The 27492-nt window shown below is 40.8% G+C and overlaps 2 protein-coding genes across 9 annotated transcripts in view; one reads left to right on the forward strand and one right to left on the reverse strand.

Annotated features, from left to right (window-relative positions):
• Positions 1–3288: 3288 nt before the first annotated feature.
• RIBC2 (RIB43A domain with coiled-coils 2) lies at positions 3289–19548 on the reverse strand. Of its 3 annotated transcripts, none has more exons than XM_079975389.1 (9): positions 19460–19548; positions 18863–19011; positions 17431–17512; positions 11029–11373; positions 10378–10496; positions 8329–8556; positions 5757–5923; positions 4571–4691; positions 3289–3760 (listed from the first exon to the last, which is right to left on the reverse strand). In XM_079975389.1, the coding sequence occupies exons 2-8, from the start codon at positions 18977–18979 to the stop codon at positions 4610–4612; spliced, it is 1140 nt and encodes a 379-aa protein (XP_079831515.1). In that variant the 5' UTR covers positions 18980–19011; positions 19460–19548; the 3' UTR covers positions 3289–3760; positions 4571–4609. The 3 variants fall into 3 exon arrangements, with proteins under 3 accessions (XP_079831515.1, XP_079831514.1, XP_079831513.1); XM_079975388.1 differs by having other exon boundaries at positions 3289–3958; XM_079975387.1 differs by lacking the exon at positions 3289–3760 and having other exon boundaries at positions 4516–4691.
• A 1026-nt stretch (positions 19549–20574) lies between these two features.
• Positions 20575–27492, forward strand: part of SMC1B (structural maintenance of chromosomes 1B) — a 44432-nt gene continuing 37514 nt past the window's right edge. For 5 of the 6 annotated variants that reach the window (XM_079975100.1, XM_079975102.1, XM_079975103.1 and 2 more), the window contains exons 1-4: positions 20575–20734; positions 21955–22063; positions 24759–24947; positions 27193–27305. In XM_079975100.1, coding sequence (XP_079831226.1) covers positions 21955–22063; positions 24759–24947; positions 27193–27305 — 411 coding nt within the window. In that variant the 5' untranslated portion in view covers positions 20575–20734. Of the gene's footprint in view, positions 20735–21675; positions 21803–21954; positions 22064–24758; positions 24948–27192; positions 27306–27492 lie in introns of those variants that run through there. The other variant, XM_079975101.1, reaches the window with a different exon arrangement.

Here is a 27492-nt window from a genome sequence, read left to right on the forward strand (position 1 = left end):
TGGTGGGGGACACGTGCTGTTCCTTCTGGGGTAGTTTTCCACCTTTGGTCCCCACCCTGCAGTCGGCTCTGACCTGTGGCTCCTAGAAGCTGTCAGCATGCGACAGCGGTCACAGCCCACAAATGGCTTTGGCCGGCCAACTAAACCAGGTGAGGGTAGCCGATGGGTCTCAAACCCTCGGTGAGTTAGGGACTTCCCCCTGCATGTGAAGACACCTCCAGGGGATTGAGCAGATGGGACCAATAGTGGGTCCAAGAGTCAAGAAGGCAGTTTCTGCATGTGCTGTAGAGGGAAGTGAGAGGCAGATGGCACTCATCCACCTGGGAAGGTAGCCCATCTAGAAGGAAAACCTATCATCCTAAATCTCTGCTGCCTTGAGTAATATCTTCAGGAGAAGAAAAGGCTAAGGATTAAAATCTACACAAATCTGGAGTTGAGTCCTCAAGATGGTTGGATGGTGCCTTGTACGCAACTCCTGCAGCCCAGCTGGTGCCCAATGTCTTGCTCTGCTTTCCTTTGGACCACTTCAGTGAGGCCAAGAGGGGGGTCTTGTCGTCTGGGCAGCCCTGGACATCCATGCACACTGCCCAGGCTTGCACCCCGGAGAGGTCACTTTGGTGCTGCTAACACAACAGCTTGAGTTCACCCCCAGAGGCACACCCCACTGTCTCTCAAGACTGACAGATGCCAACAATGTGTGCCACTCCATTAGGAAAGCATGGATTTCAGCTGCTGACATTTTTCAGTGCTTCCAAAGTTGGGGTAGACAATCTGTGGCTCTCCTGTTGTTGTTGTATGTCCACCTCCCAGAAGTCCCAGCCAGCCCAATGGTCAGGGATGATGGGAGTTGTAGCCCAATGACAATCTGGAGAGGCGAAGGTTTCACACCCCTGTTCCAAACAACTGTATCTCCCTCTCAATGCATGGAGGAGACATCAATGACTGAAAGAAGAATGGACTTCTGTAAAAATTAACGGCAAGTACCGGTAGTTCATCTTGCCTCCTTTTCAAAGTGTTAATACAAAAGGAGGATTCTGAACTGAGTCACTAATCTTATTTTCTCTTGGTAAATGAGGCTCCTAAGCATGAAAGGGATGTGAAATAGTGAGACTTATACATCTGTCACTGATTCCAGCTTCATCTGTTTAGTTATAGAAGAAAAAGAGATGGTAGTATCTACCAGCTGCTGGCTTCAGATCTGAAATAAAATCATAGCTGATTACGGAAATTTTCCAGTGAACAGCATAAGGTAAGTCACAATGCTGAGGCACTGATAAAAAAATTCATTATTATTTTTTTAAATGGCCAATTGGGCTCAGTACTGTAACACATACCTCACATGCAAAATATGTCAGGTTTGATTCCAAGCATCTCCAGTTCAAAGGATTATTTTGGGTAGCAGAGCTAGGAAATACCTTGGGAGAACTGCAGCCAAATGGCGTCACCCAGTATAAGGCAGATTCAGAAGTTCTATATTTCAGGTGATTCCACTTTTTAATTTACCACTTGTAGTTCAGGAGTAGAGAGTATTTTCTATTACTCCTGTGAAAATATGCTCAAATAGGTGTTCTAGCTTTTCAAAGAAGCCAAATATGCATACAATTGTGCCACAAATTATAGAATAAGTGTATGTTTTAATTCTGGAACCAGTCTTTTTAATTGAAAGGAAATCTACTAACATACATAAAGAAATACCAACTATTTACTAAAAAGTAGAGCATGAAACTCTTAATCTCAGGGTTGTGGGTTTGAGCCCCACATTGGGCAAGATTCCTGCAATGCAGGGGGTTGGACTAGATGACCCTCATGGTCCCGTCCTGCTCTGCCATTCTGATTCTATGTATAACAGGAAAACTATCATTTGTTAGGGAAGGGGAAAAAGGATGAAAATGTTTTTGCTTTTGAATAAATGAATTTGGTAGGCTTAATACCATATATTTAAATGAAAAACTTTTGTGATGTGAGGTTATTGTACATTTGCTCTGACTTCTGTTGTGAGTGAGAAGCTCAGGATTGCCACACTTGCCTGTGCTTGATTTTGTTGAGAAAATCACTTATGGTATTTTGTAATCTGAATTTATTTACAAATATACAAGTTGAGTTTTGATAGAGGCACTCAGTTCAAAAACTCCCTACAGAAAGCTCTACTACCTCATATTTGGTCCGCAGAGAGAGGCGGACACCCCCACAAAATTGCTGCTACCTTAGACTCCAAAACTCAACTTTCTATTTTTGTCCTCCTAACTCAAGCTTCTCTTTGTTCCTTTTCCACAATAGATTAATAAATGCATTATTTTTGTTGTTTTTGTTTTGTAGAGTGAAGACACCAGTAACATTATCTAAGTATCGTACCCTACAAAGTGTATGATGCCGCCACGGGACATTGTCATTGTAAATTGCTTATATATTCTGTTGATAACATACCTGCTCCTTTTTGCTATCTTTGTTTGCCTGTTTGTTCTTATCTATGCATCCAACCTTCTCTTCGGCAGCAAGAACACTGACTGAAGACCCGCAAAATACAAATGCAAGCCAAAATTTAATGAGTCATATTTGCTGACTTCCTTCCCACAGCATTGAAATGTATCTCTGAATCTTGTACAACATCATCATATAGCTTTGAGAGACTGTGACTTGGTGTACACATGGAGCAAAATGGAGTAATAAAGATGACAATACTATTACATACTAAAGGTAGGAAATGTCATTTTTGAATGTTTCCCCACATTAAAAGCTCCCTGCAAACAAAACTTTTCACTTCTCAAGAGACAAGTTCTAAGCAAGCCACCCGCTGCCATGTCAGTTTCCTGGTTTCAGGGAGATGTTTGGGTTCTTTGGTGGTTTTTTGTGTAGAGGAGCAGCATTCAAAACTGGGATTCCCGCTCCACCTGCCGTCTGAAGTGGTGCAGGACACTCCAAGGAAAATGCCCCTCCGTTCCTCTGTATTTGTAGACCAGGCATGTCCACATACTGCTCTGCTGGTGCAGATGAGGGAGACACTCTTAACTAGTTACCCTGTCTCGTTTCCCCAAATGGTATTCAAGCTGGGGGTAAGCTTATCAAGCAATTTTTGAATTTAGTAGAGGAACTGTTGATAGGGAAAAAATAAATAAATAACTCTGACATGCAAGTATGTCTTTTGGATGTGTGGCCATGGGTAAATTCTTCCCAAATTTATGGGACAGAGACATGTATAAAAGATGCAAGACTAGTGAAGACTGAATTGGGATTTCTGAGTAACTGCCAAAGTTCTCCCACTGATGGTTAAAATCACAATTCTCCATGCTCCTCAGAATTCATTCATTTATTTTTAAATTCTACAAAATAACTCAAAAGTAAAAATGGTTCAAGAAGACACAAAAAGACCTTCAACCCAACTAAGCAAGGGGGCCCAGTACTTCTCCAAGACATATATAAAATAGTATCTAAGTCAAACTCAGAGTAGATCCATTGATATCAGCAGATCTACTCTGAGCATGACAGAGTTCGATAACTTTCTAGAAAGCTTATGGATGTTTTCTCCTGGGAGAAAATTCCATGTGAAAGTCTGAAAAGAGACCATGAAGACAAATTTTGGACAAACTTTTCCTAGTTGAGATGAATATTCTGGATAACATCCAATGTCAAGTGAGCTGATTTCTTCTTCTTCTTCTTCTTCTTCTTCTTCTTCTTCTTCTTCTTCTTCCTCTTCCTCTTCCTCTTCCTTTCCAACCCTGATGGACCCCTCTGTCCACATCTGCTCCAGAAGATCACCAAATCTCTAAAGCAGATTTTTGGGTTATTGGGGATGGGGGCAGTAGGGAGAGGGGAAATCTGTTGCACCAACTATGTGTGTCCTACTAGTGGAGTTTTCTGGTCATTCAATGAATCTTTATGCACAGGGTTGGATGTCACAAATGAGATGGGAATGCCTTTGTTCAGGTTTTCCTCCATAACATATAATATTGCTTATCTACTCCTGCCAGTGGCAGCCAATGATTTGGAATGGAGGTGGAGAAATGCACAGGTGATGGTGTTATTATATGGGGTAAGTGATACCATATGATACAGTGCAGAACGCAACATAGGAATGCTGTTTTCCATACTATCCGTCTCCTGCAACATATATTTCTGTCAGTAGTTTCATTGTAAAAACAGTCTGTTATCTGGAAACATTCTTATATAGATGTGTTTGTGCACTGAACAATTGTTAAGCAATCCATTTAATTTACTGTTTCCCAAAATTTTGCTCAATTTGTATTTGCTTTTATGAATTGGGCAGCATTAGATTATTCTGCTGAAACTGACACTGGAATCATTCGATGAATGGTGGGGCTACAAAATTCTCCTATAAATTCTTCTAGAAGCATTATAGCAGTATCAACAACTTTTACTAAGAACTGCAAATGTTCTATTATATTGTCTTCACTGTACATTTTGTATTTCTGCATTAATATTTCCTTTTGGAACCCCCCATCCTCTTGCTCATTATAAAGGCTTAGTTTCATAATATCCATATGTCAGGTAAAAAACATATTAATGTGGTTTTCTTTATTACAGTTTTGAAGTTGAAGCAAATACTTCTGCAAACCTTTTGGATATATCCAACTCGATAATATTGATCCAAACATCACCGGCTAGTGGTGTTAAATTGTGTGTAATACTGGCCAGAAGGAAAATTTGAATACACCTCTTCATCAATATATGCTTGCCTGGAAATAAATATATTCAATTAATAAAAGTTCTCATAAAAATGTAAAGTTCATTCTTCCTGTGTGCTGCTTACGCTTCAGATAACTGCTATGCATAGTAAAGTAGTCACCAAAAGCATCAATAGTATCATAGAATGACAACAGGTAATTGTTATTAAGTCTGACATTTTGTAAAAACTTAGCATGCTTATTTTTAAAGATTATGACAGATCACTGAATGTAGAAAATAGCAAGTTCTCTGTGGAATTTCAGTAGGATGAGCATTTTGGACCAAGTGCAACCAGTTTGATCAAAACAGAATAACTCTGCCAAACTCTTTAAGATGCCTTGCACAGAGTCAGATCATGGGTCCATCGACTTCAGTGGTGTCTAAAACGACTGGCAGTCCCTCTCCAGGAGACATACCCAACCCTACCTGAAGATGTTTGGGACTGAACCTAGGACCGTCTACAGGCAGACCTTTCCCCAGAAGGGGGTGTCTCCACATCAGGGTTTTAAAATGGAAAGACTAGAAACCTGAGCCTAAAGAACAATGAGCAGAAGACACTACAGTGGTGCCCCGCAAGACGAACGCCTCGCAAGATGGAAAACCCGCTAGACGAAAGGGTTTTCCGTTTTGGAGGCGCTTCGCAAAACGAATTTCCCTATGGGCTTGCTTCGCAAGACGAGAATGTCTTGCAGGTTCCTGCGGGGTTTTTTCCCTTTCCCCCCCCTTTTCCTAAGCCGCTAAGCCGCTTATCAGCTGATCCGCTGATAAGCCGCTTAACAGCTGATCGCTAAAAGCTGCTAAACCGCTAATAGCGCTAATCCGCTAAGCTGTCAATGGGCTTGCTTCGCAAGACGAAAAAACCGCTATACGAAGAGCCTCATGGAACAGATTAATTTCGTCTTGCGAGGCACCACTGTACTCTATTGATCAGCTAAAAAACAAAAACCAGGCTACTAGCCTTTATACCAGGCCTGATCAATGCCTGCTATTTTCTGGTGAGACTGAAGATGGTCATATGTGTAGATGATAGCTTACCAGACTAGGCACATGAGGTACGTGGTATAGACACTTCTTACCTTGTCTTTTGTTCCTGGGAGAGCTGTGCATTAAGATTATCTAATGTTCTCCGAAGCTCTCGATTCTGACGCTGCTGATGCCGTTCAAAAAGCACTTCTGCCCTAGCTTCCTGAATGCGCTTTCTGTCCCACTCCGCATTTCTTTGACGTTCTTCTTCTTCCAACCTCTATGTCAAAAAGGAAATGCTTGTTATTCCTTCATAAAAGGTAAAGGTAAAGGGACCATTAGGTCCAGTCGTGGCCGACTCTGGGGTTGCGGCGCTCATCTCGCTTTCTTGGCCGAGGGAGCGTACAGCTTCCGGGTCATGTGGCCAGCATGACTAAGCCGCTTCTGGCGAACCAGAGTAGAGCACGTAAACGCATTTACCTTCCCACTGGAGTGGTACCTATTTATCTACTTGCACTTTTGACGTGCTTTCAAACTGCTAGGTGGGCAGGAGCAGGGACTGAGCAACGGGAACTCACTCTGTCGCAGGGATTCGAACCACTGACCTTCTGATCAGCAAGCCCAAGAGGCTTAGTGGTTTAGACCACAGCGCCATCCGCGTCCCTATTTCTTCATAGCCAGCAACAATTCACAAACACCCCAATCCTAACTAGGGCAACCCTCATACCATCAATATGATGTACGTGTGCATGTATGTACGTGTGCAAATGGTGCTGTGCATGCCTTCTGTGTTTCAACAGACCACATGCCGGTGGCAGGGTTGGGATAACTAAGACAGTGGCAGAGTGGATTTCAAGCCCACAGCTCAGAACTCTGATCAAACTGCTTCCTCAGTCCTCATTGTAGGCAGGAAGTCTACCCACCCACCCAATAATGTGCTGGTTCCACAGTCTTAATTATGCTGGATCTGATGCAGATCAGGGCCACTGCTGGTGAGTTTCCATGACTGAAATTGGCATATAGTTATGCTGAGAGTTGCAAGTTGCCTGCCTCTGGCATAAAGGCACAATTATACAGAGCCCAGAATGTGGAAATACATTTAGAGAAATCCATGCAACTGACATTACCAGCTTTACATAAAATATTTGCCAAGTAGCATATGTCTCCACATAAACATATGAACCCTAATATACTTAATTTCTTCTGTAATTATCAAGGAGTAGACATACTGCGTGTTTGGTGGGAATGTGCAATGAAATAGGAGTTTTAGTTACAGTTAAGGACAAATGTTAAAAAGTCAACTCTATTAGTTCCTGTAATTATTATCTTAGGATATTTGGAAGATCAGTACAGTAACAGGAAAGAGAACTGCTATTTATAAATAGCTGTACATATTTTAATTGCACAATATAGAGGGGAAAGACACAATTATGAAACACGACATTAAGAGTTGGTCAAATTAAATGCATTAGCTTTCTGTCCATCTGGGCACAGTTTGGGCCTCCCCTGCTGGTGGTGTTCATCTTTGGTGACCGAGGCTAAGAAGAGAATGCACTCTAATACACCACACCTATGGAGGTACAGGAGATCTGCTTTCTGTCCCTTGCTAGATCAATGCAGCTGAGATGAGAGGTGTGGGCAGCCTTCCCCCTTCTCTTCCTTGTACCAACATGTACAATTTCAAGGTTCCCACCCACTGACATCAATCATCTTCTCAAGTTTCAGGGCTTACAGAGTTCTTGGTGCTTTGGGGAAACATGTCAGAGGAACAAGGGGATTCAACTCCAAGGCTGTCCGTGGCACACCCAGTCTTCATATGCAAAGACACACAGACACACACAGGTGTATCAGGGGCTCGCACAGGGATGTATGGACTACTCTGCTGACAAATTACACAGGCCTTTCAGCCAGACTCTGGCCAGCTACAGGACTGCAGCCTGAATTGGGCTGAGTGGATGAAGCATATTTTCATTTTTAAGGTTGTTAAGAAAATAATGAAGTCATTGGTAGGGCCGTCTTAAGCATATCCGGCACATGGTGCAAAGCTCCCTCTGCCCCCCCCATTTCCCAGAGTTTTTTAGGTAGGACGGCGCTGCCAGCGGGGCTGGAGGAGGCAGGCAGCGCCAGGGGGGCAGCTCCTCTGGCGGGAATGAGGCAGAGGCTGGACGTGGTGCCTCCCAACTCAGCTGGACACTTCGTGCTGCGGTGGTCACAGCAGACGGAGGCTCTGGGCGCGGCGCTGCTTTGGCGCGGCATGGCAGAGGCGGGCAAGCTGATGCCGGGAGGCGCCACATCCAGCCTCTGCCTCTTCCCTGGTGCCCTGCACCACTAGCCTCTATGGTGTTGGTTAATGTGGACAGATTATGTAATTGTTTTGTAGTTTTAATCATTACAGAGTAGCATTAGTAGATTTTATGAAGGAATAGTAATGATGATCAAAGTTATGGAATTATATTTTTCTTGATATGTTACACTGTTTTTAAAAAATAAGTGTCCCTGTGCAATCCCAAAATAATTGTGTGGTCAGGGTGGCAATGATGTTAAGTGTGAATTACGGTAGTTCTTACAATGAATTCTGGAAAACTGGTGAAAAGCAACTAAGTATTTGTGTTTTTTAAACATTCTATTTCAAAAGAGGATTCATAAGTTTCTACTGTAGCACAGTGGCAATATGAAAGTGAATACCAGCTTCTCCAGAACTTGTTGCAGCTGAACGTCACGTATTTCTTTCAGCTGATCTTGGTTCATTCCTTTCCATCGGTTAGGAATCACTCGACCGTTACCAAAGGAACTGGCAGCTTGCTGTGGGTTTTCAGAGAGCAGGTCTCCTCTAAGCAGATTTGAAATCTCAGCTATGTTATCTTCGTCTTCTTGCTGCTTTTCAAGTCGTCTTCTTGATGCAATGTCAGCAGCCTTAAAAAAGACATTGTTGTAGGAAAAACTCAGAAAAACAGCAAACCCTATTAATTATTCCAAAAGATTTACCTTGTTAAACCATGCACAGTTCTTAATGAGTACAGCATGATATTGTCATGTTATCTAATACACTTTACTACAATCCCTTCTCTTCAGCTCACAGGAGAAGCAAGATAGAAAGATAAATAAATAAGGAAGACCTAAGAATGGAAACATTAGCAACTGAATTGGACTAAATGAACTGAGGAAAAGGGAGCCAACATAGAACAGAGAAACACAAGAGGATGAGAATCAGAGGTAAGCATCCTGCTGCTGACTGTTTTTACTCAACTGAAAAAAATTAATCTTGCTGTTTTATTGATTTTAGTTATTGTATTTCTGAAGTGCACTGTCAACTGCTTTCTAAAGTTGTGAAAGTAAAGGTAAAGGGACCCCGGACCATTAGGTCCAGTCATGGCCGACTGGGGTTGCGGCACTCATCTCGCTTTACTGGCCGAGGGAGCAGGCATACAGCTTCCGGGTCATGTGGCCAGCATGACTAAGTCGCTTCTGGCGAACCAGAGTAGCGCACGGAAACATTTATCTACCTATTTATCTACTTGCACTTTTATGTGCTTTCGAACTGCTAGGTTGGCAGGAGCAGGGACCGAGCAATGGAAGCTCACCCCGTTGCAGGGATTCGAACCGCCAACCTTCTGATTGGCAAGTCCTAGGCTCTGTGGTTTAACCCACAGTGCCACCCGCGTCCCTAAAGTTGTGAAAAGTGGTATGCAAATACTATAAAGAAATAAAACAACAGAAGAAAGAGGAACAAGATGGGAAAGCGGCAAATCAATAAGTCGAAATAAAGGAAGAGAAATGACAAGGTAAAACTCTCAAAGATTAGAATGGGCCAAAACAGACAAGATTCACTAACTGACAAGAGTTAGTAGTAGTCTAACAAGTGGAAAAACAGAAAGAGAAGAATCAAAACTCACCCACAGCTTAAAAACAAGATAGGAAAGAACCAGATGAAATAAATAAATAAAAAAATGCAGAAGGGCCAACTATAAGTTTAAGAGACTAAAGTTAAAAAAAATTAAAATCTGCTCATAATTCATTAAACCCCACTTTATTTTGGAGGGAACTTCCTAAGCTGAGCCAGAATAAACCAATGATTTAAACATCAAAAGGTCAAGCAAACCAAATGTCAGATATCACTGTTGTTGGTTCTTTCTCTTACTGGAATCATTCATCATAAAATACGAGCCAATTCTTAAGTCATGCAGGATTCACTTGGAACGGGAGTTTTCCCACAGGCCTGCGGAGGACTTATCCCCCTACCCCTTAGAAGTCCTGAGTTTTATTCCAGGAACAAAAGGTTGACCACTTCCAAGGGGGGGGGGGAGGGGGAAAAGACAGTGCTTTGTACATTTGAAGGAAGTCTTTTTGCAGAAACTGAATAGGGATTGTTTGGTTCTGAAAGGGCCCTGAAAACATTCCATAAGAATAGCCTGTTCCATCGAAAATGTTGGATGGCCATTTGTCTTGGGATGTTTTAGCTGCGATTCCTGCATCGCACGGGGTTGGACGATGACCTTTGGGTCCCTTTCCAACTATACAATTCTATGATTCTATGAAACTGTTTTTATGTATGTTTTATTGTTAAATTGCTTTGAGATGTTTTATGGGAACAGATTAATAAATAAAATAAAGTATGTCTCTAGAGGATGTCTAAGTATTCTGAAATGTTTTTTCAGTGTCTTCTTTGTTACACTATATTACACTGAACTTGGAAAATAATAGTTCATCTTCTTTTCCCTTTTAATACTGATTTACCAGAGCTTTATTAAATTCTGTAGTAGTGATGCAAATGGCTCGTCTTGTTTCTTCATCTATTCTTTGAAGGTTCACAGCCTTTTGATCAAGTTCCATTCTGTGTTGGTCATGGAGATCATCTAAATTAGTGAAACAGAATTGGACACGTGTACACATGTAAATCAGGGGGCGGACACCTATTGTCTCATTCTGTTGCTTCTGCCTGTTCCTTGGACTCAAGTTTCCACGTTCACCTTACACAACCCAATTCATTTGCCCTGCTCTCCTGACAAACCAGTAACTTCTCTAAGCCCTAGATTCAGCTTTCTCCCTCCAATTAATACGCACCACATGCATATGATTCTGCAATCCAATGAATGTCTACTCTTATGTAAATCCCACTCATTTCAATGGGACTTATTCCCAGTAAATAGGTACTGAATTGCTCCACTGCTCCAGACTGTGGATTAGGGCTGACAAAACTGAAATGTATTCCAGCCAAAAAAACCACAAAAAGGCAACAAAACTAGTATGTCAGGGAGAAGTGTTCTAAATAAAAATATGTAAGAATGCTTTTGTCTGGCATGCAGCTGAACAACTTGACGACTGTTTGGCCAGCTACCTGAGATATAACTTTCAAAACAAATTCAAAAATCTAGGTTAATTTATTACCAGCATATTTTTTGTCTGCCAGTGCGTTCTCCCAATCTTTTTGTTGTTGCAAAAGCCATTCCCTTGTTTGCTCCTTCTGGAATTTCCACCTATTCTCACTGTTCAAATCTTCTCCCATAAACTTCTGCAAGCCAGATATGGTACATCGAGGGTCACTGTCTGCGAGACGAGCTGGAGTATCTTTCTTTAGGGCTTGTGGGTCAGACAAATCAAATTCACGCCGTGTTTCTGGCTGCTGATAAGTTTGGCGAAATTCATTGACAGCTTTGTTTAGAATTTGAGAGTCTCTTTTCTGTCGTTCATCTAAGATGCAGAGGATTTTGTCATTTTGTTTCATTTCAGCAGCTGGATTAAAAAAAGGAAAAAAGTCTCATACACAACCCAGATGAAACATATACTCTTTTTAACTATTTATCAATAAAAGAATTACAAACTTGTTGACCAGCATCCAAAGACTTGTATGTGCACATTTCTGATGGTTCCATGTAGGGTTATGCCAGCTGTTAGGAGGGTGAGACAGCCTGCTCCAGAGAGTCAATTTCAGACTGCAAATGCTCTAACATTTTTACCACCATGCAGGTAAGTGAGAGATGCCTTTTGGCACCAAATGTCTTTGAGCTGTCGCCAAACTTTTTCTTTATTAAATGTATATCTCACCCTCCTCCCAAAGGAGCCAGGGTGCCCGTTGTATGCATGCAGCATGGATTCCAGCTACCATTCTTCACACTTCTGTACCACAGGCTGCTGCTATGAAGCACATGCCACCCCCGGTTGTGGGGGGGGGGATCTTTTTCAGTGGCACTGCATGCAGAAGAAGAAGAAGAAGAGTTTGCACTTGATATCCCGCCTTTCACTCCCTTTAAGGAGTCTCAAAGCAGCTAACATTCTCCTTTTCCCTTCCTCCCCTACAACAAACACTCTGTGAGGTGAGTGGGGCTGAGAGACTTCAGAGAAGTGTGACTGGCCCAAGGTCACCCAGCAGCTGCAGGTGGAGGAGCGGGGAATCGACCCTGGTTCACCAGATTACGAGTCCACTGCTCTTAACCACTACACCACACTGGCTCTGCACTGCAGTAGGAAAAGAAGCCTCAGAATCCTCAGTATTTTTGACGCAAGCAAAGCGGTTATGAGGGGATTCCTAATACAACAGAATGCAATTAAGAAGAGAACTCAGAATGAAAAAAAGGATAAAATCCTGGGATAGAGGAAGGAGAGAAGAAACTGAGAGCAAAACCAAAGTCACAGGAGATTCTGAAAGAGATAAAGTTATACCAAGTACAATATACAAAGCTGATGAATCAGGAAATAGAATGGAAGATCAAACAGATGAGGCAAAAGACATTTGAATCGGCAAATAAGTGTGGAAAATTATTGGCCTGGCAAATGAAAAAAAGACAAAAACTAAATACTATTATGAATTTGGAAGTGGAAGGAAAGAATATACAGAACCCAGTGGAGATTAGGAAGTGTTTTCAGAGATATTTTAAACAACTTTATACACAGGAGAAGCAGAAAGAAATGGACATTGATTGATTTCTGAAAATAAATGGACTACACAAAATTTCTCAGGAAAAACAGCTAATGTTGAATTATAAAATAACTGATCAGGAGGTAGAAGGGGCCATCCAGAATATGGAATTAGGTAAATCTCCAGGACCAGATGGTTTGACTTCAAGATACTACAGATCTTTGAAAGAATGGTTAATACAACCATTGAAGGAAGTCTGTAACGAAATTTTGGAAGGGAGAAAGGCACCAGAGTCGTGGAAGGAAGCTTACATTACACTTATACCAAAAACAGAGACTGAAAAGACACAGCTGCTTAATGTGGATTATAAAATTTTTGCAGATATTTTGGCTAAAAGACTAAAAAAGGTTCTAGTTGAAGAAATTCATAAAGACCAAGCGGGCTTTCTCCCGGGTAGACACTTGTCTGACAACATGAGGAATATAATTAATATTCTAGAAAAATTACAAGTGAATATCAATACCAAGGCAGTTCTGATATTTGTGGACGCAGAGAAAGCCTTTGACAACATCTCATGGGGTTTTATGAAGAAGAATCTACAGGGGATGGGGGTAGGCCAAGGTTTTGAAAATGGTATAGGTGCAATTTACTCAGAACAAAAGGCAAAATTAATTGTGAACAATGTGGTGACAGAAGAATTCAAGATTGAGAAAGGGACACGACAAGGTTGCCCAATCTCTCCATTGCTCTTTATATCGGTCCTTGAGGTTTTGTTAAATATGATTAGAAAGGACCAAGAGGTTAAAGGTATACAAGTGGGAGTTAAACAGTACAAACTGAAAGCATTTGCTGATGACTTAGTGTTGACTTTACAGGAGCCAGAATCTAGTACTAAAAGGGTATTGGAACTGATTCAAGAATTTGGACAGGTAGCAGGTTTTAAGTTGAACAAGATGAAAACTAAGGTTTTAGAGAAAAATTTAACTGTGAATGAGAGAGAAAAGTTCCAGGAGGAGACAGGATTAACATTGGTTAAGAAAGTGAAATATTTAGGGGTAAATATGACAGCCAAAAATGTGAATTTATTTAAGGATAATTATGAAAAATGTTGGACTGAAGTGAAAAAGGATTTAGAAATATGGACAAACTTGAAGTTATCATTGTTAGGCCGAATTGCTGTGATAAAAATGAATGTGCTGCCAAGGATGTTGTTTTTGTTTCAAACATTGCAAATTTTGGATAAGATGGATTGTTTCAAGAAGTGGCAGAAAGATATTTCCAGATTTGTTTGGCAGGGCAAGAAGCCTCGAATAAAATTTAAGATATTAACTGATGCTAAAGAAAGAGGTGGATTTGCCCTGCCAGACCTTAAACTACATTATGAATCAGCTGCTTTTTGCTGGCTGAGAGAATGGCTGCTTCTTGAAAACACTGACATGTTGGATTTAGAAGGTTTTAATAATGTATTTTGTTGGCATGCATATTTGTGGTATGATAAGGTAAAAGCACACAAAGCGTTTAAAAATCATATTGTTAGAAAAGCATTGTTTAATGTGTGGATAAGATATAAGGATTTGTTAGAAAAGAAAACCCCAAGATGGTTGTCACCAATGGAAGCGAAGGCACAGAAAAAACTCAATATGGAGGCCAAATGGCCGAAATATTGGGAAATTTTGGAACAAGATGGAGACAGAATAAAATTGCAGAGCTTTGAAACATTGAAAAATAAAGTGCGAGATTGGCTTCATTATTACCAAATAATGGAGGCATACAATTCGGACAAAAAAGTTGGCTTCCAGGTGGAAAAATCAAAATTGGAAACAGAATTGTTTGATCCAAAAACTAAGCATTTGTCAAGAATGTATAACTTGCTGCTGAGATGGAACACTCAAGATGAAATGGTGAAATCAGTTATGATTAAATGGGCACAAGATGTTGGACATAACATAATGATGGCTGACTGGGAACAGTTATGGACCACAGGTATGAAATTTACGGCATGTAATGCCCTAAGAGAAAACTTAATGAAAATGATTTACAGGTGGTACATGACACCAGTCAAGCTTGCAAAAATTTACCATTTGCCCAATAATAAATGTTGGAAATGTAACGAGACTGAAGGTACATTCTTTCACCTTTGGTGGACATGCCCAAGGATTAAGACATTCTGGGAGATGATTTATAATGAAATGAAAAAGGTATTTAAATATACCTTCCTGAAGAAACCAGAGGCCTTTCTCCTGGGCATGGTCAGCCAACTAGTGTCAAAGAAGGATAGAACATTTTTTATGTATGCAACAACAACAGCAAGAATACTCATCGCAAAATATTGGAAGACACAAGATCTACCCACCCGGGAAGAATGGCAGATGAAGATGATGGACTACATGGAATTGGCGGAAATGACTGGCAGAATCCGAGACCAGGAAGAAGAGTCGGTGGAAGAAGACTGGAAAAAGTTTAAAGACTATTTACGGAAATACTGTAAAATTAATGAATGTCAGAAAAATGTTGGAATGAAGTTATATGGCTTTAGCAGAAATGTTATAAGGAATTAAGGACAAATAGATTAATAGAGTATTAAAGGGAAAATAAGGTTAGAATGTGTTAAGATAATTATAGGATTAAAAATAGAGGAAGATGGAAAGGAATTGCTGAAAGAATTAATAGAAGTGGAATACAAAAAGGGAGGTGTGAGGAGGTCACGGAAATAAGGGAATGAAAGATAAGATATTGAAATTATTTGATGTGTTTTAAATTGTGTTTGTTTTGTTTTGTTAGTTTAATGTTAGTGTTTTGGTTTTTTGTTTGTTTTTTGTATTGTATTGTATTGTGTTGTGTTGTATTGTATGGTTTTCATTCTTTGTAGTGTTTAAACTGTTGGAAATGGTAATAAATATTATTATTTTTTAAAAAAACAGAATCCTCAGTATTTTTGAGTTCCCCATGTGGTCAACTGGATCACTCCTTATTTTAAAAAAATGCTAAAGAACCATTCTTGTTATTGAACCAACTTGCTTTGGTGTAGAAATATGCAAATATTTGAGCAACAGAGAAAAGTGGGAGCATGAAAAGAGTAAGGGTGCAATTCTAATCATGTCTACTCAGGTAAGTGGGGTTATCAGGTAATCTGCCATCTTTCTACTCCAAAAGGCCTTGCTGCCTTGGCTGATTTTCAACCTGTGAGGTTCAAAATCCACACATGGATATGTAAATACCTGGTCCACAAGAGGGGTGGGGGTGGGGCCAGCTAGGACTGAGGAAACAGCAGGCAGGAGAAAGGCGAAGTTTCCCTTCTGAAGCTCCTCTTCTTTCCTTTTTCTAACAGTCACTAGAATTCTATTACACATATTTGTAGTATTTTGAGTTGGGGGAATCTTCTAATCCCTGGATCCAGCAAATGTTAAAATATAACACTTTATAGGCACTATAACAGAAGTATAGTGTCAAGATCTGGAAAGTCATAGTACAGCTCTATTCTGCCTTGGTCAGCCCCCCACCTGGAAGATTGTGTCCTGTTCTGGGCAATACAATTTAAGAAGGATGTTGACAAGCTGGAACATGTGCAGAGGAGGGTGACCAAGTTGATCAAGGAACTGGAAACCAAGTCTTATGAAGAATAGTTGAATGTATGTTTAGCCTGGAAAAGAGGAGACTGAGGGGAAATATGATAGCCATCCTCAAATATCTCAAGGGCTTTCACACGGAAGAGGGAGCAACTTGTTTTCTCCTGCTCCAGGCGGTAGGACTCAAACCAATGGATTCAAGTTACAAGAAAGGAGATTGTGACTAAACATCAGAAGGTTGGTTAAAGCAGAGGTTGGATGGCCATCTGTCACAGATACTTTAGTTGAGAATTCTGCATTGCAGGGGGTTGGACTAGATGACCCTAGGGTAACTTTCAACTTTACAATTCTATTATTCTATGATAAGCAATGATTCAAATTCCTGGTGAAGTGATAGTCTAGGCAATGGGCCATTAAGTGAACAAACAAAGTGGATCTGTGCCAGATAACAAACGGGTGGGCCACCATCCCTCAACTGGCTGTTAGTTAGAAAGACTAAAGGCCAGATGGAAGTGATCTGAGCTAGAAGCTAAAAGTGGGAAGCAACAGGCTCGGAAACCAGGGAGTCAGAGTGATGTTTCTGTTTGAATCCAAGGCTGCAGCTATGAGGTGTCAATGCTGTGAGGCCCTCTATCGTAGGCTCAGGTTGTATAGATGTGTAAATAAGCCATATATCATAAAGGCACCTCAGCCTCTGCTGTACCTTAGTCCAAAGGAAACACCACCCCTGTAATCTTGCACCACTCGGATATTGCGGTGGCATGCAACAGTACAGTAAGCAGGATCAAATTTGCATTGGTCCTACATTGGGTATATCTCTACTACAAATTTATAACGGATTTACGCCAGTGTAATTTTGATGCCTTCCCAAAGAATCATGGAATGGGAGTTTGGTGAGTATTCTCAATAAGAACTCACACAACTACAGTTCCCATAATTCGCTGGGGAAAGAAATAACAATTACACTTGTTTAAGTTAGTGGTGAACATATGTCTTTCTGTTGCAACTCCTACTGGCTGGAAAAACACACACAAAGACATATGCACCTCTTCCATGTACCTGGGGTTAAGTCCCACTTAATGGCACTTGCTTCCAAGTAGACATAGAACCGTAGAATTGTAGAGTTGGAAGGGACACCAAGGGTCATCTAGACCAACCCCCTCCAATGCACGAATCCTGCCCACAGCTAGCCCTGGGTGGAGGGTTGAGCTGTTACTATCTTATATAATGCTGGCAATTCATGACTTCCATCTTCACAGCAGAAGATTCATAGAAAATGTAAGGTGTTATTTAAGAAGAAAATAGTAAGAGAACAAATTTGGATAGTTGTTTGATAAATTACTGATTTAAAACTATTAACAAATATACCAATGGTGTCATCATATGCCCTCTGAGTTGCTTCTTGGATCTTTCTGTCTTTGATTTGAGCATCCAAAGCTTCCGTGTCAACCTGTAGTTAAAAAAACCCCCACCACAAAACTGGTTCAAATGTATAAATTATAAAGAAATTACTGTATTACCAAAACTATGCGCGGCTAACTTCAATACAGAAACTGCTATTCAAGATAAAGCATTTAGAAATGAACTAGTGATCAGATTATCCATGTAACTGCTCCAAGACTAATCCTTTCCTAGAATAGGATGTCATTATAAGTTCTCTATACGGGAGTAAAAAGGGTATTAATATATTTTGCAAACTCAAGATACTAGCTTGAAAATAAAGACTTGTGTTCATCTAATTATGTATCCAACGTATTTACTTCTGGAAAACAAGGAAAACATGTACATTTCCACTGAGAACCAGTGTGTTACAGAATGCTGGAATGGGATAAGGGAGACCTGTGCTTAAATCCCCTGCTGAGCGGCTTGGGTTCATACTGAGAGTACAACTGTGTTCACTGTGAGCACCCTACATAACAAACAAACAATATATTAGTAAGAGATTTCTGTCCTTAAACACATTATTTACTTGCCTTTAGGAGCGTCTATCCAAACATTGCTCTCAAATGTCTAAACATGATTTTACATAGATTTTTAAGAGCATGCCACAAACACTTGACGTACTTGCTTTGGGAACTACAGTATTACTCTGTTATCAGAGTAATTACAGCTAGTGATAAAGCATGGCATTTTCTTTAACCATGAAGTTCACTGAGAGGACTTTTGTCTAATCACCATTGCTCAGGTAGTGACCAAGCTTTTGTAAATTCAATGTCTTCATTGCATTTGTAGATATGATAAATGAGCAGTAATTAACAAAAGATTACAAATGAAAATAAAGGTAAATATAAATAAAATTGGGAGGGATTAACAGCAGTCTTAGTAGTAGCTGGTGATGCGAGTTATACAATATCAGAAAGAAAATATCCTAATAATTCAAGGAATGTCTATGTTTTCAAATTATTTTCCAGTGTTTTCCAAATATTTCTGTGGATTATTCATAACATTTGCAAAGGGAGTTTGCAAGAAGAGTTGCAAGTCATCTGAAAAAGTTTTATGCTGCTCATTGGGACATTGCGGTACCATTTATTTCATGATTGTATTGATCAGGCTACAAGAACCAACATTTTCAGTAAAATCAATTTTGACATTCCAATTTCAGAAATTTACAGGCAGGATACTTAAATCAACACTTTGGTCTAGATGTCCTAAAAGCAAGCATTGCCCCTTCCCAGGAGTCACTCTGCCCATTGCTAGAGGCACTCTGCCTACAGTACCAGAATTATTATTATTATTATATTATTATTATTATTATTATTTCTATTATTTATTCCCCCACATCCCTCTCCCGCACACTTACCCCGATGGTCCTGACCCTGGCGTCGAACACCCGGCTTTGCCTCTGCAGCTCCCGGTAGCGCCTCCGCTGGAGCGCAGCGTCCTCGGCCAGGTCTTGGCGGTAGTCCAGTTTCTGCATGGCGGCGGGAGGAAGGGAGCGCGTCTAAAAACCTGCAAATGGCAAAGCAACAATTGCCACTTATATGTCTGCGCGTGTGATTGTGTGTGTGTGTGTGATTTATATATATATAATCCTTCTTTCCCCCTGACAGGTATAATAGCAAAAGCTAAAAACATAGGGGGTAGGAAACACTTGTTAAAAAAGCATTAAACATTAAACAAAGCATTAAAAAAAGCATTAAACATTAAACAAGCATTAAACATTAATTGAATAAAAGCTACTGTATATGCATTAATCGAATTAAAGCTATATGCATTAAAGCTATATGCATTAATGCATAATTAATAGCATTATGCAGTTAATTATTTATATATATATATATATATATATATATATATATATATATATATATATATGAGATTTATATATATGAGATTTCTCATATATATATGAGATTTGCTGGAGTTACATCCAAAGCAGCTCCCAGCCCGCTCCCACCTGGCCTTCTCTCCTCCTGGGGATGCTAAGCAGGGTGTCAACAACGCGCGGTTGCCAAGGGAAACAGGCCGCGCCCCCCCGCCATGTTCTCTTCCGCCTTGCCCCATAAGCCACGCCTCTCTCTTGGCTCCGCCCACCCCGTCTCACCATCGCGCTTCCTCTCGCGCCTTCACTCTGTGAAGAACACGCCGCCCTCTTCCTTACTGGTACTTCCGGTGTACCCCCCTCGGACCAAAACACGAGGCGGGGCTTCACCATAGAGGCGCGCAGGCTAGAGCGACGCTGTGCTCCTCCCGATGCGTGCTTCGAGTTTCTTACGTGACTTTTTAAGGCTTCGCAGGGTCAGTTACACGTGTGTCTCGGATGCAGGCGGCGCGCTCCTCCTCCTGCCCACGGAGGGGGGGGGGCTCGCCTTCTCCCCCATGGAGGGGTCAGAGGCTGGACTCGCTTCGGCCAAAGTGAACATAAAGCAGTGTTTCCCGACCTTGGGCCTCCAGCTGTTTTTGGACTACAACTCCCATCATCCCTAGCTAGCAAGACCAGTGGTCTGGGATGATGGGAATTGTAGTCCGGAAACAGCTGGAGGGGAGGCCCAAGGTTGGGAAACACTGGCATCAAGTACTGAAATACTGTTTCAACGCATTGGATGAAGTGTTTGTTTTCTAAAACCTGCATCTCCATACTTCATACCACAGTAGACAATGTATTTTTAAAGTAAAATTAAAGGTTACTCTTCTAGTACAACCTAATTTTAGTCAGGGAGAGGATTCCAGGGTTCATTTATTATGCATTATGGTGCATAACTGATTTATGTTTATAGTGTATATTGATTTACTGCTTGTAATAACGAGAAGATTGTAGCGCGTAACTGATTTATGTGCTTTATTATTTGCCCCATTGAATCGCATGGAGCAATTTCATCAAAAAACGCGAAATAATTTCGCCGCTAAATCGAAGTTGGCCAGCCGCTCTCGGGAGTCCAGCGCCGGGCGCCCCTTGGCGGCTCTCGCCACCTCCCTCGGGCGGCGCAGTTTCAGCGCCCGCGCTACTCGGAAGCGGAAACACCGCCCTCAGAAAACGGGAGCCGTTAAACTCGGGGCGGGGCTTCCTTTCCGATTTCGGCGAAGCCCTTGGAACTGCCCCGCCCCTCTCCTGGGACTCTCGCGAGATTTTGTTCCCTTATGAAGAGCGGGGCGAGAGAGGGCGGGTGTGAGAAGAGACGCTCTAGGAAGAGACGATAGAGAGGGGTCTGTGAGGCGGCCTCCGGGCGAGAAGGTGGTCTTCTTCTCCCCGCTCCTCCCCTTCAAAGTCCTTGGGCGAGGAGACCCTCGGGGCTCCCCTCAGCTTATTTGTTTTGTATGATTTTATCGTGGTTTTTCTTTTAAAAAAAATGAGACTTATTTTCTTTTGGAACTGCCCGTTTGAATATGTTTAGCGCCACCTGGAGCTTATATTATATCATTACACATATATTTTGAACATGAGGGTGTGGAGAAAGCGGGTTACGTTATATCCACCTGTATTAAAAAAACCACACACGCACCACTGTACATATATACAGTATATGTGTGTGTGTGTGTGTGCGCATATCTATATTTATATCTACACACACACACAGTCTTGAGATTCCTGCATTGCAGTGGTTGGACTAAACGCCCCTCGAGGTCCCGTCCAACTCTACAGTTGTGCTTAATTTTACTTCTATATAGTAATGTTATATGGCACCTATTTTATTAACTATGTTGGTAATTTAAATATCGGGTGCTGAATACTGTATTGTCACTGACTTGTTAAAAATATTACTTAGGCTGCACCCCCTGCTCACCTGGGTTCAAAGGATTTAACTTCTGGGTAGGCTTGGTTAGGGTGGTGCTGCAAGAAACGTTTTTAAAGCGGGAATTAGACAAATTCATAGAGGATACATATCTATCAATGGCAGCTAATGGCAGTGGAATTTGTGGAGTTCTGTGTTGAGCGCCAGTTTAGTAGGGTCAGATTGGTTGGAGAGGGCAGTTGCCTTCATTATTATTTATTAAATTCGTGCCTTTAAGATGTGCTTATATTAAGGGGAATATGGGAACATGGAGAATATATATCAATAGCAGTTTATATTATTATTATTATTTTATTATTAACATATTTAATAAATTAATGCATAGCTACTGGCCTGCCTGTTCCAGCAATGTTTATATGTTACGACTATTATGTGTAATACAGTGGAAGGTCTCCATTTAATGGGATTAATGATTTATGGTATAATCCTGACTATGTCTCTTCAGAAATATATCCTATTGAATTCAGTGGCACGTACTCCCAAGTGAGCAGTGTTAGCCTGCAGCCCTGGTAGTTATCCATATCATTTCTACTGAGCAACTCTCATATTCAAAGGGTTGCAGTGTTTGATTGTTACTTAAAGTGTTTATTAACTATTGAGGGGAAATTGTCTATATATTTTTCTTTCAAAAATAATTTTCTCTCCTCCCTGTAATCCACAGATGGGATACTTGCAGCTTTTGATGGTGGAAAATTTCAAATCATGGCAAGGGAAACAATGCATAGGACCGTTCAAGAAATTCACATGTGTCATTGGTCCCAATGGTTCAGGTAACACGTGAACAATTCAGACAGACTTCTGCCCTGTTATCTCCACACTGTTGCTAGAGTTTTTCTTTATCCTGTGTATTATTTGTCTGTGATGTACCAAGCAAGATTTATTGTATGCTACTTTGAATGCTAAAAGGTGGCTCACAATTGCTTCTAATGAAATACATTTTTAAAAATTGATTGGGTGGAACGTAGTTCTACCTACCCAAATTGATTAATCTGTATTAATATAACCCATTGTAAACTAAACTTAACAAACTAGCCCTCTAGGGAAAGTTTGCTGAAGGTTTCTCAGTTTGTGAGACAATGGCTGTTACTCAAATATCAAGCTTTTAAAAGTCTTTAGCCCCCACCAATAATGCCTTTGAGGATCTTTCCATTCTTACCCCAATATAGAATTCTTCATATACAGTATGATATACCTGCTAAGTCTGTAGGTGGCATATGCATTGCTGAGGTTGCAATGTTTAATCTTCTGAGTTCTTCCGAGGTACCCTGTGTGCTTTTTTCCCTTTTTTCACTGGAACAACTCTGTGACCCTTACTTTCCTCCCCATATGCTATGCTTAAATTCTGTTTTAAGCATAAACAAGCTGTCTTATATACTTAAATTCATATTAAAACTAGAAAGTAAAATACAAGCTTATTCAACTGTAATTACTGAGGTAATAATTCATTTTATGTTGCAGAGGGGAAAAGTGGGGCTCAAAAAGAGGAGTAAACTTACAGCTGAGTAAGCTTATAGGTGGCTTTCATTTCAAAATGTTCTAGAAGAGATAGTTCCTGTCTCTTCTAAGATGGTACCTGCTATGGCAGGTTTGTATATGTTACAGAAAAATAATACATGTTTTGTCCCTTACGAATTATTATTAAAATTAATTTATCATTAATTTTTATAATAGTTCTGAAGGAAAAAACCTCATATATTATATAAAACTCTTATATAATATAATTACCCTATAAATTACCAAACCAAGACTTGGGGGTATGTGGTAATGATTTCGATGTTTTCTACAGTGAAGTCTTTGCTGTTTGTGCTTACGGTTAGGGGAAAGAAAAGAGTATAATTTAATATTAAAATTTGGCAGCACCTCTTAAGTGAAGCGAGGCATCTATCAGTGTCCTATCAATGAAGCAGTTTTATGGGGTTTCAGGGCTTTCCAACTTTTTTTGGTCAGTAGGCACATTAGGAATTTTGAGGGCTCCAGTCACAAAATGGCTGCTTTGGGGTATGCAGTGTGGCATAACATAAAATGGCTGCCACATCTAAAAGAGCAGAAAGAGTACAGCAAAATGGTACAAGCCTTCCCCTGCTCCCCCTATCAGTGGGGAAAAGGTACCTCTAGCAGCCACAGCTGTGCTTGCTCACAAAAAGGCACTTTTTGCCTATCTCATCCATTCAGAACAGAAGGAAAGTGTCTCCAGCTCTGAAATTTAATGAAATGTGAGTGTGATCAAGAGAGTAAGCTCAGCACAGGAGAGGTTAGAGATGTTGAAGGAAAACAAATAGGAAAATGGTCAGGGGGGCTTGATTTTTTTCTGAAAAAACGGGGGACACCACATTTTCCCCTTTTTTAATGGACCTTCACATCTTTACAGTACATGAACTGGGCAGGAAGAGTGAGCAGACTCGTAGGCATTGTGGGATTTGGAAGGGAACTTTTGTGGGTGGTTCTCACAGGCCCGGGCAGGGAGGCGCACAGACCCCAGTAGGTGTCCTGTTGGTGATCTCAGGCATCCCTGGGGCTCTTGCTTGCACCAGTATGGTGCCCCACACTCTGTGGGAATTGCTGTGTGAGGCACTATTTCAGAAATTGTGTATCTAGAGGTATAAAAATGTATTATAAAGAAGAAACCTGAGTTATATAGTCTCCTGTTACCTCTGCTAGTGATTTTTAGTCATAAAAGTACAGTGCAAAACTGTTTCAACCTGTATCTATGGCTGATAGCAAATCTTATTAAAGTTCAATATGGCTTAGTAAAATGTGCGTAGAAGTGTGTGCTAAATTGTGGAATTATACTAGCTCTGTTTATAATCTAACATAAAAATAATGTCTGTGAGTTCATTCTCACAACTAGGAGATAAAACATAGCTGTGGTGATACACGAGTCATGAATCTTTGCCGCGTATGAATCAAATATTAGTCAGAAGTTTTATCACACCACACAGTATTTTAAGCTTTTTTTGTTGTTATGGTTCATTTAGTATTGTTAATGGTTTTTACATGCCCTCAAGGTTTCATATCATCATGTATACAGCAAGCCTTCATTGTTATTCTTGAACTTTGGCTAGGCAAATGAAATAGAAGTCATCGAATCTGCCTTTCAGCTCTTCAAAAAGTTGGGTTACCCACTATGGAGTGTGTGATGAAAATTAACTTTCAAGCTTGGCTAACCTCGTTAAATTATGCCCTTAAAAAAAGAGGATAGAAAGGAATCTGAGAATAACTTCATTTCCCCCTAAATTCGGAGGGTTGGGTAGATGATACCCAACCCATAGAACCAAGAAAATCTGTTGGACATGTTTAGATGTACATACTGTCAAGGCCGTGCCAATGGATAAAAATATCTTAGTTAACGGGAAGTTTTTGAATTAAGAGTCTCTTAAATCTGATCTGAAATGAAAATAAAGATCCTTGTGATTATCTAAACTATATTTGAAAAGGGTAATATTTTGATCTTTTATACAACTGAAGGGAAATCAAATGTAATGGATGCACTTAGTTTTGTAATGGGTGAGAAGACATCTAATTTGAGAGTGAGGCACATCCAAGAACTGATACATGGAGCACATATCGGGAAGCCGGTTTCATCTACTGGAAGTGTTAAAATGGTGTACATGGAGGAAAATGGAGAAGAGAAAACATTTTCAAGAATTATTCGAGGTGAGTGGAGTTTTTCTAAATCATGGGTAGGCAAACTAAGGCCCGGGGGCCAAATCCGGCCCAATTGCCTTCTCAATCCAGCCCGCGGACAGTATGGGAATCAGCGTGTTTTTACATGAGTAGAATGTGTGCTTTTATTTAAAATGCATCTCTGGGTTATTTGTGGGGCGTAGGAATTCGTTCATTCCCCCCCCCCAAAAAAATATGGTCCACCCCCCCCCCCAAGGTATAAGGGACAGAGGACCAGCCCCTTGCTGAAAAAGTTTGCTGACCCCTGTTCTAAATAGTGGGTATGAGGTTTATATGGAAAATACATATAGAAGCTTTTCATTATATATGTTTTTATTTTAAGAAGTAATTATAGAAAAAAAATACATTAGCATAATCAGCAACATACATAGAAGCTTTTAAGCTAATTTGTATGGTTAAATATATAATTACTTTAAATTTTAAAATAGCTTGCTTTTTAACTGCTGTTGATTTTTTAGGTTGCTTTTTGTCTTGTTTTTAGGGTGTACATTTATCTTATTTTGTACTGTGTCAGTTCAGTGTAAACCACCTTATGTACTTCTGTAGAAAGGTGGATTATAAATTCATATTAATACTATACTTCTGTGTGGTGTGCCTAAATGTGAATATCTCAGTGATTAGCTGTTAACGACTTCTGGGGCCAAAGAAATTTGACATTAGAAAGCAGACCTATCACAGTGATTTGTTGTCGTTTAGTCGTGTCCGACTTGCAAATGTTGATGGCTCAACTGCCTAATTCTCATTTCAGCATAAGGCAGTCAGTGTTAAATCTTACCCCCTCCATTTCCTCCTATTGTGACACACAAGCGCCTCCCCCCTCCCAGCCTCCATCTCACCAATCTCCCTTTTTATCAAAGGGAGGACAAGCAGGCAAAAAGCTTTCTCTTTCTTTCCCTTTATTTATATAAGGGAAGCTATTTAGGGCCAACAAACGTCTTACTTGTACACAGGGGGAAAGGGGCTCTGTCCCAGCCTCAGATGAGCATTAAAGGCACCAGGAAGGGGAGAGAAATGACACAAGGACACACACAGAAGGGGAGAAAAGAGAAAGAGTCTAAAATAACAGGGCAACTTTTCCCCCTCTTACTCTGAAGAAAACAACCAGTTTCTTTTTTCATGGTGGGTAAGGCAGGGGCAAAAGGGAAAGGGGCTCCCAGCAAGAAGCCCCAAGCCAGCTCAGAGCAGCATCTCTAAATAGCACCTACCAGCCTGGCCCGCCAGCCCTACTTTAAGCAAGCAGAACCTGCTAAGTTTCTGCTGCTGGCTGCCTGCTGCTTTCCCAGCTGCTTTCTAAGTGTCATCTGCTCTTGTGATTAGTTGCCTCTGCAGCAGGTATTGGAGCTGAGCTGCTGCTCGCTGCAGAATGGGGGGTGGGGAGCCTATCATGAAGGCTGCTACACCTTCTCTTGTGAGTCACTCGCTGCCCCTGCAGGAGGCAGCGGAAGCCCTAAGAATCACTGGCTGGCTACATGGTTTCCCCAAAATTGGGATGTTTGCCAGGTGACATTTTATGAAACCATTATGATATGGACTTCGAAACCAGTTTTGGATTGATATATTGGTCCCCATCACTCGGTTAAGCCATTAATGTCAGTCTTGTCTGGTCATGCACTGCAAAGCTGCAGGTTATGAGCACCTTCTCCTTACATACTTTCACTTAGTGTAGTGTCTAGCAATACCTCCGCCTTCTGAATTCTCTTGCCTCTAAGACACATTTGTTGTATCACTTTTCAGACTTTCTTGGGAAGGCATCAGACAGTATCCATCTTGGAAGGAAATATTTGTATGTTTTCAATCACAGTAAAAGGTTTGGGAGAACCCAGTACAGTTAAAAGAAGACCCATGACACAAGGCATTCTTGTTGGTTTTTCTGGAATGCTAATAGATGACCTGGGTCTCACAGGAATGGAGAGACAACAGGCTTTGCCTCCCATTGCTTAGGAAGACGCCTGGTTCCTCCTGAGATCCATAACGAGCAACTTGTTTGGCTTTGATGCTGCCTACTTACTTTCAAAGGCATGCTTCTAAGCTTTTTGCCATCTCCGTGTAACACGAGCATACATGTGAATGCATGCACTAGTGCAAGAGCAGATCTGGTAACAGTTCAGAACTAAAGACCACGTCAGAAAATAATGAACCGTTTTCTTGGCTTGAGTAGTCATTATCTCTCTCAAAATGGATGGATTGTATAATCTGCTCTTTCTTCCAAAACTAGGCAGTGGATCTGAATTCCTTGTTAATGACAAGATTGTCAGCAGATCTGTTTATACAAAGGAACTTGAAGAAATTGGTATAATTGCTAGAGCAAGGAATTGCCTGGTTTTTCAGGTAAATATTTGTGTTGTAATCTAATGTATCAGGAAACTAGAGCATAACTTGACAGAGGTCTCTGCAGCTTCAGAGGCATGGAAGAATCTGGGAAGTAGAATGTGTGACATCCTGTGTCCGGCAGCCTCACACCCATTGATAGATTGAAGCAGGTACTGTATTAGCCTTGTATTTTAGCACCAGCTTA

Source organism: Podarcis cretensis (assembly GCF_951804945.1).
Source record: "Podarcis cretensis genome assembly, chromosome: 5".
Lineage (NCBI taxonomy): Eukaryota > Metazoa > Chordata > Lepidosauria > Squamata > Lacertidae > Podarcis > Podarcis cretensis.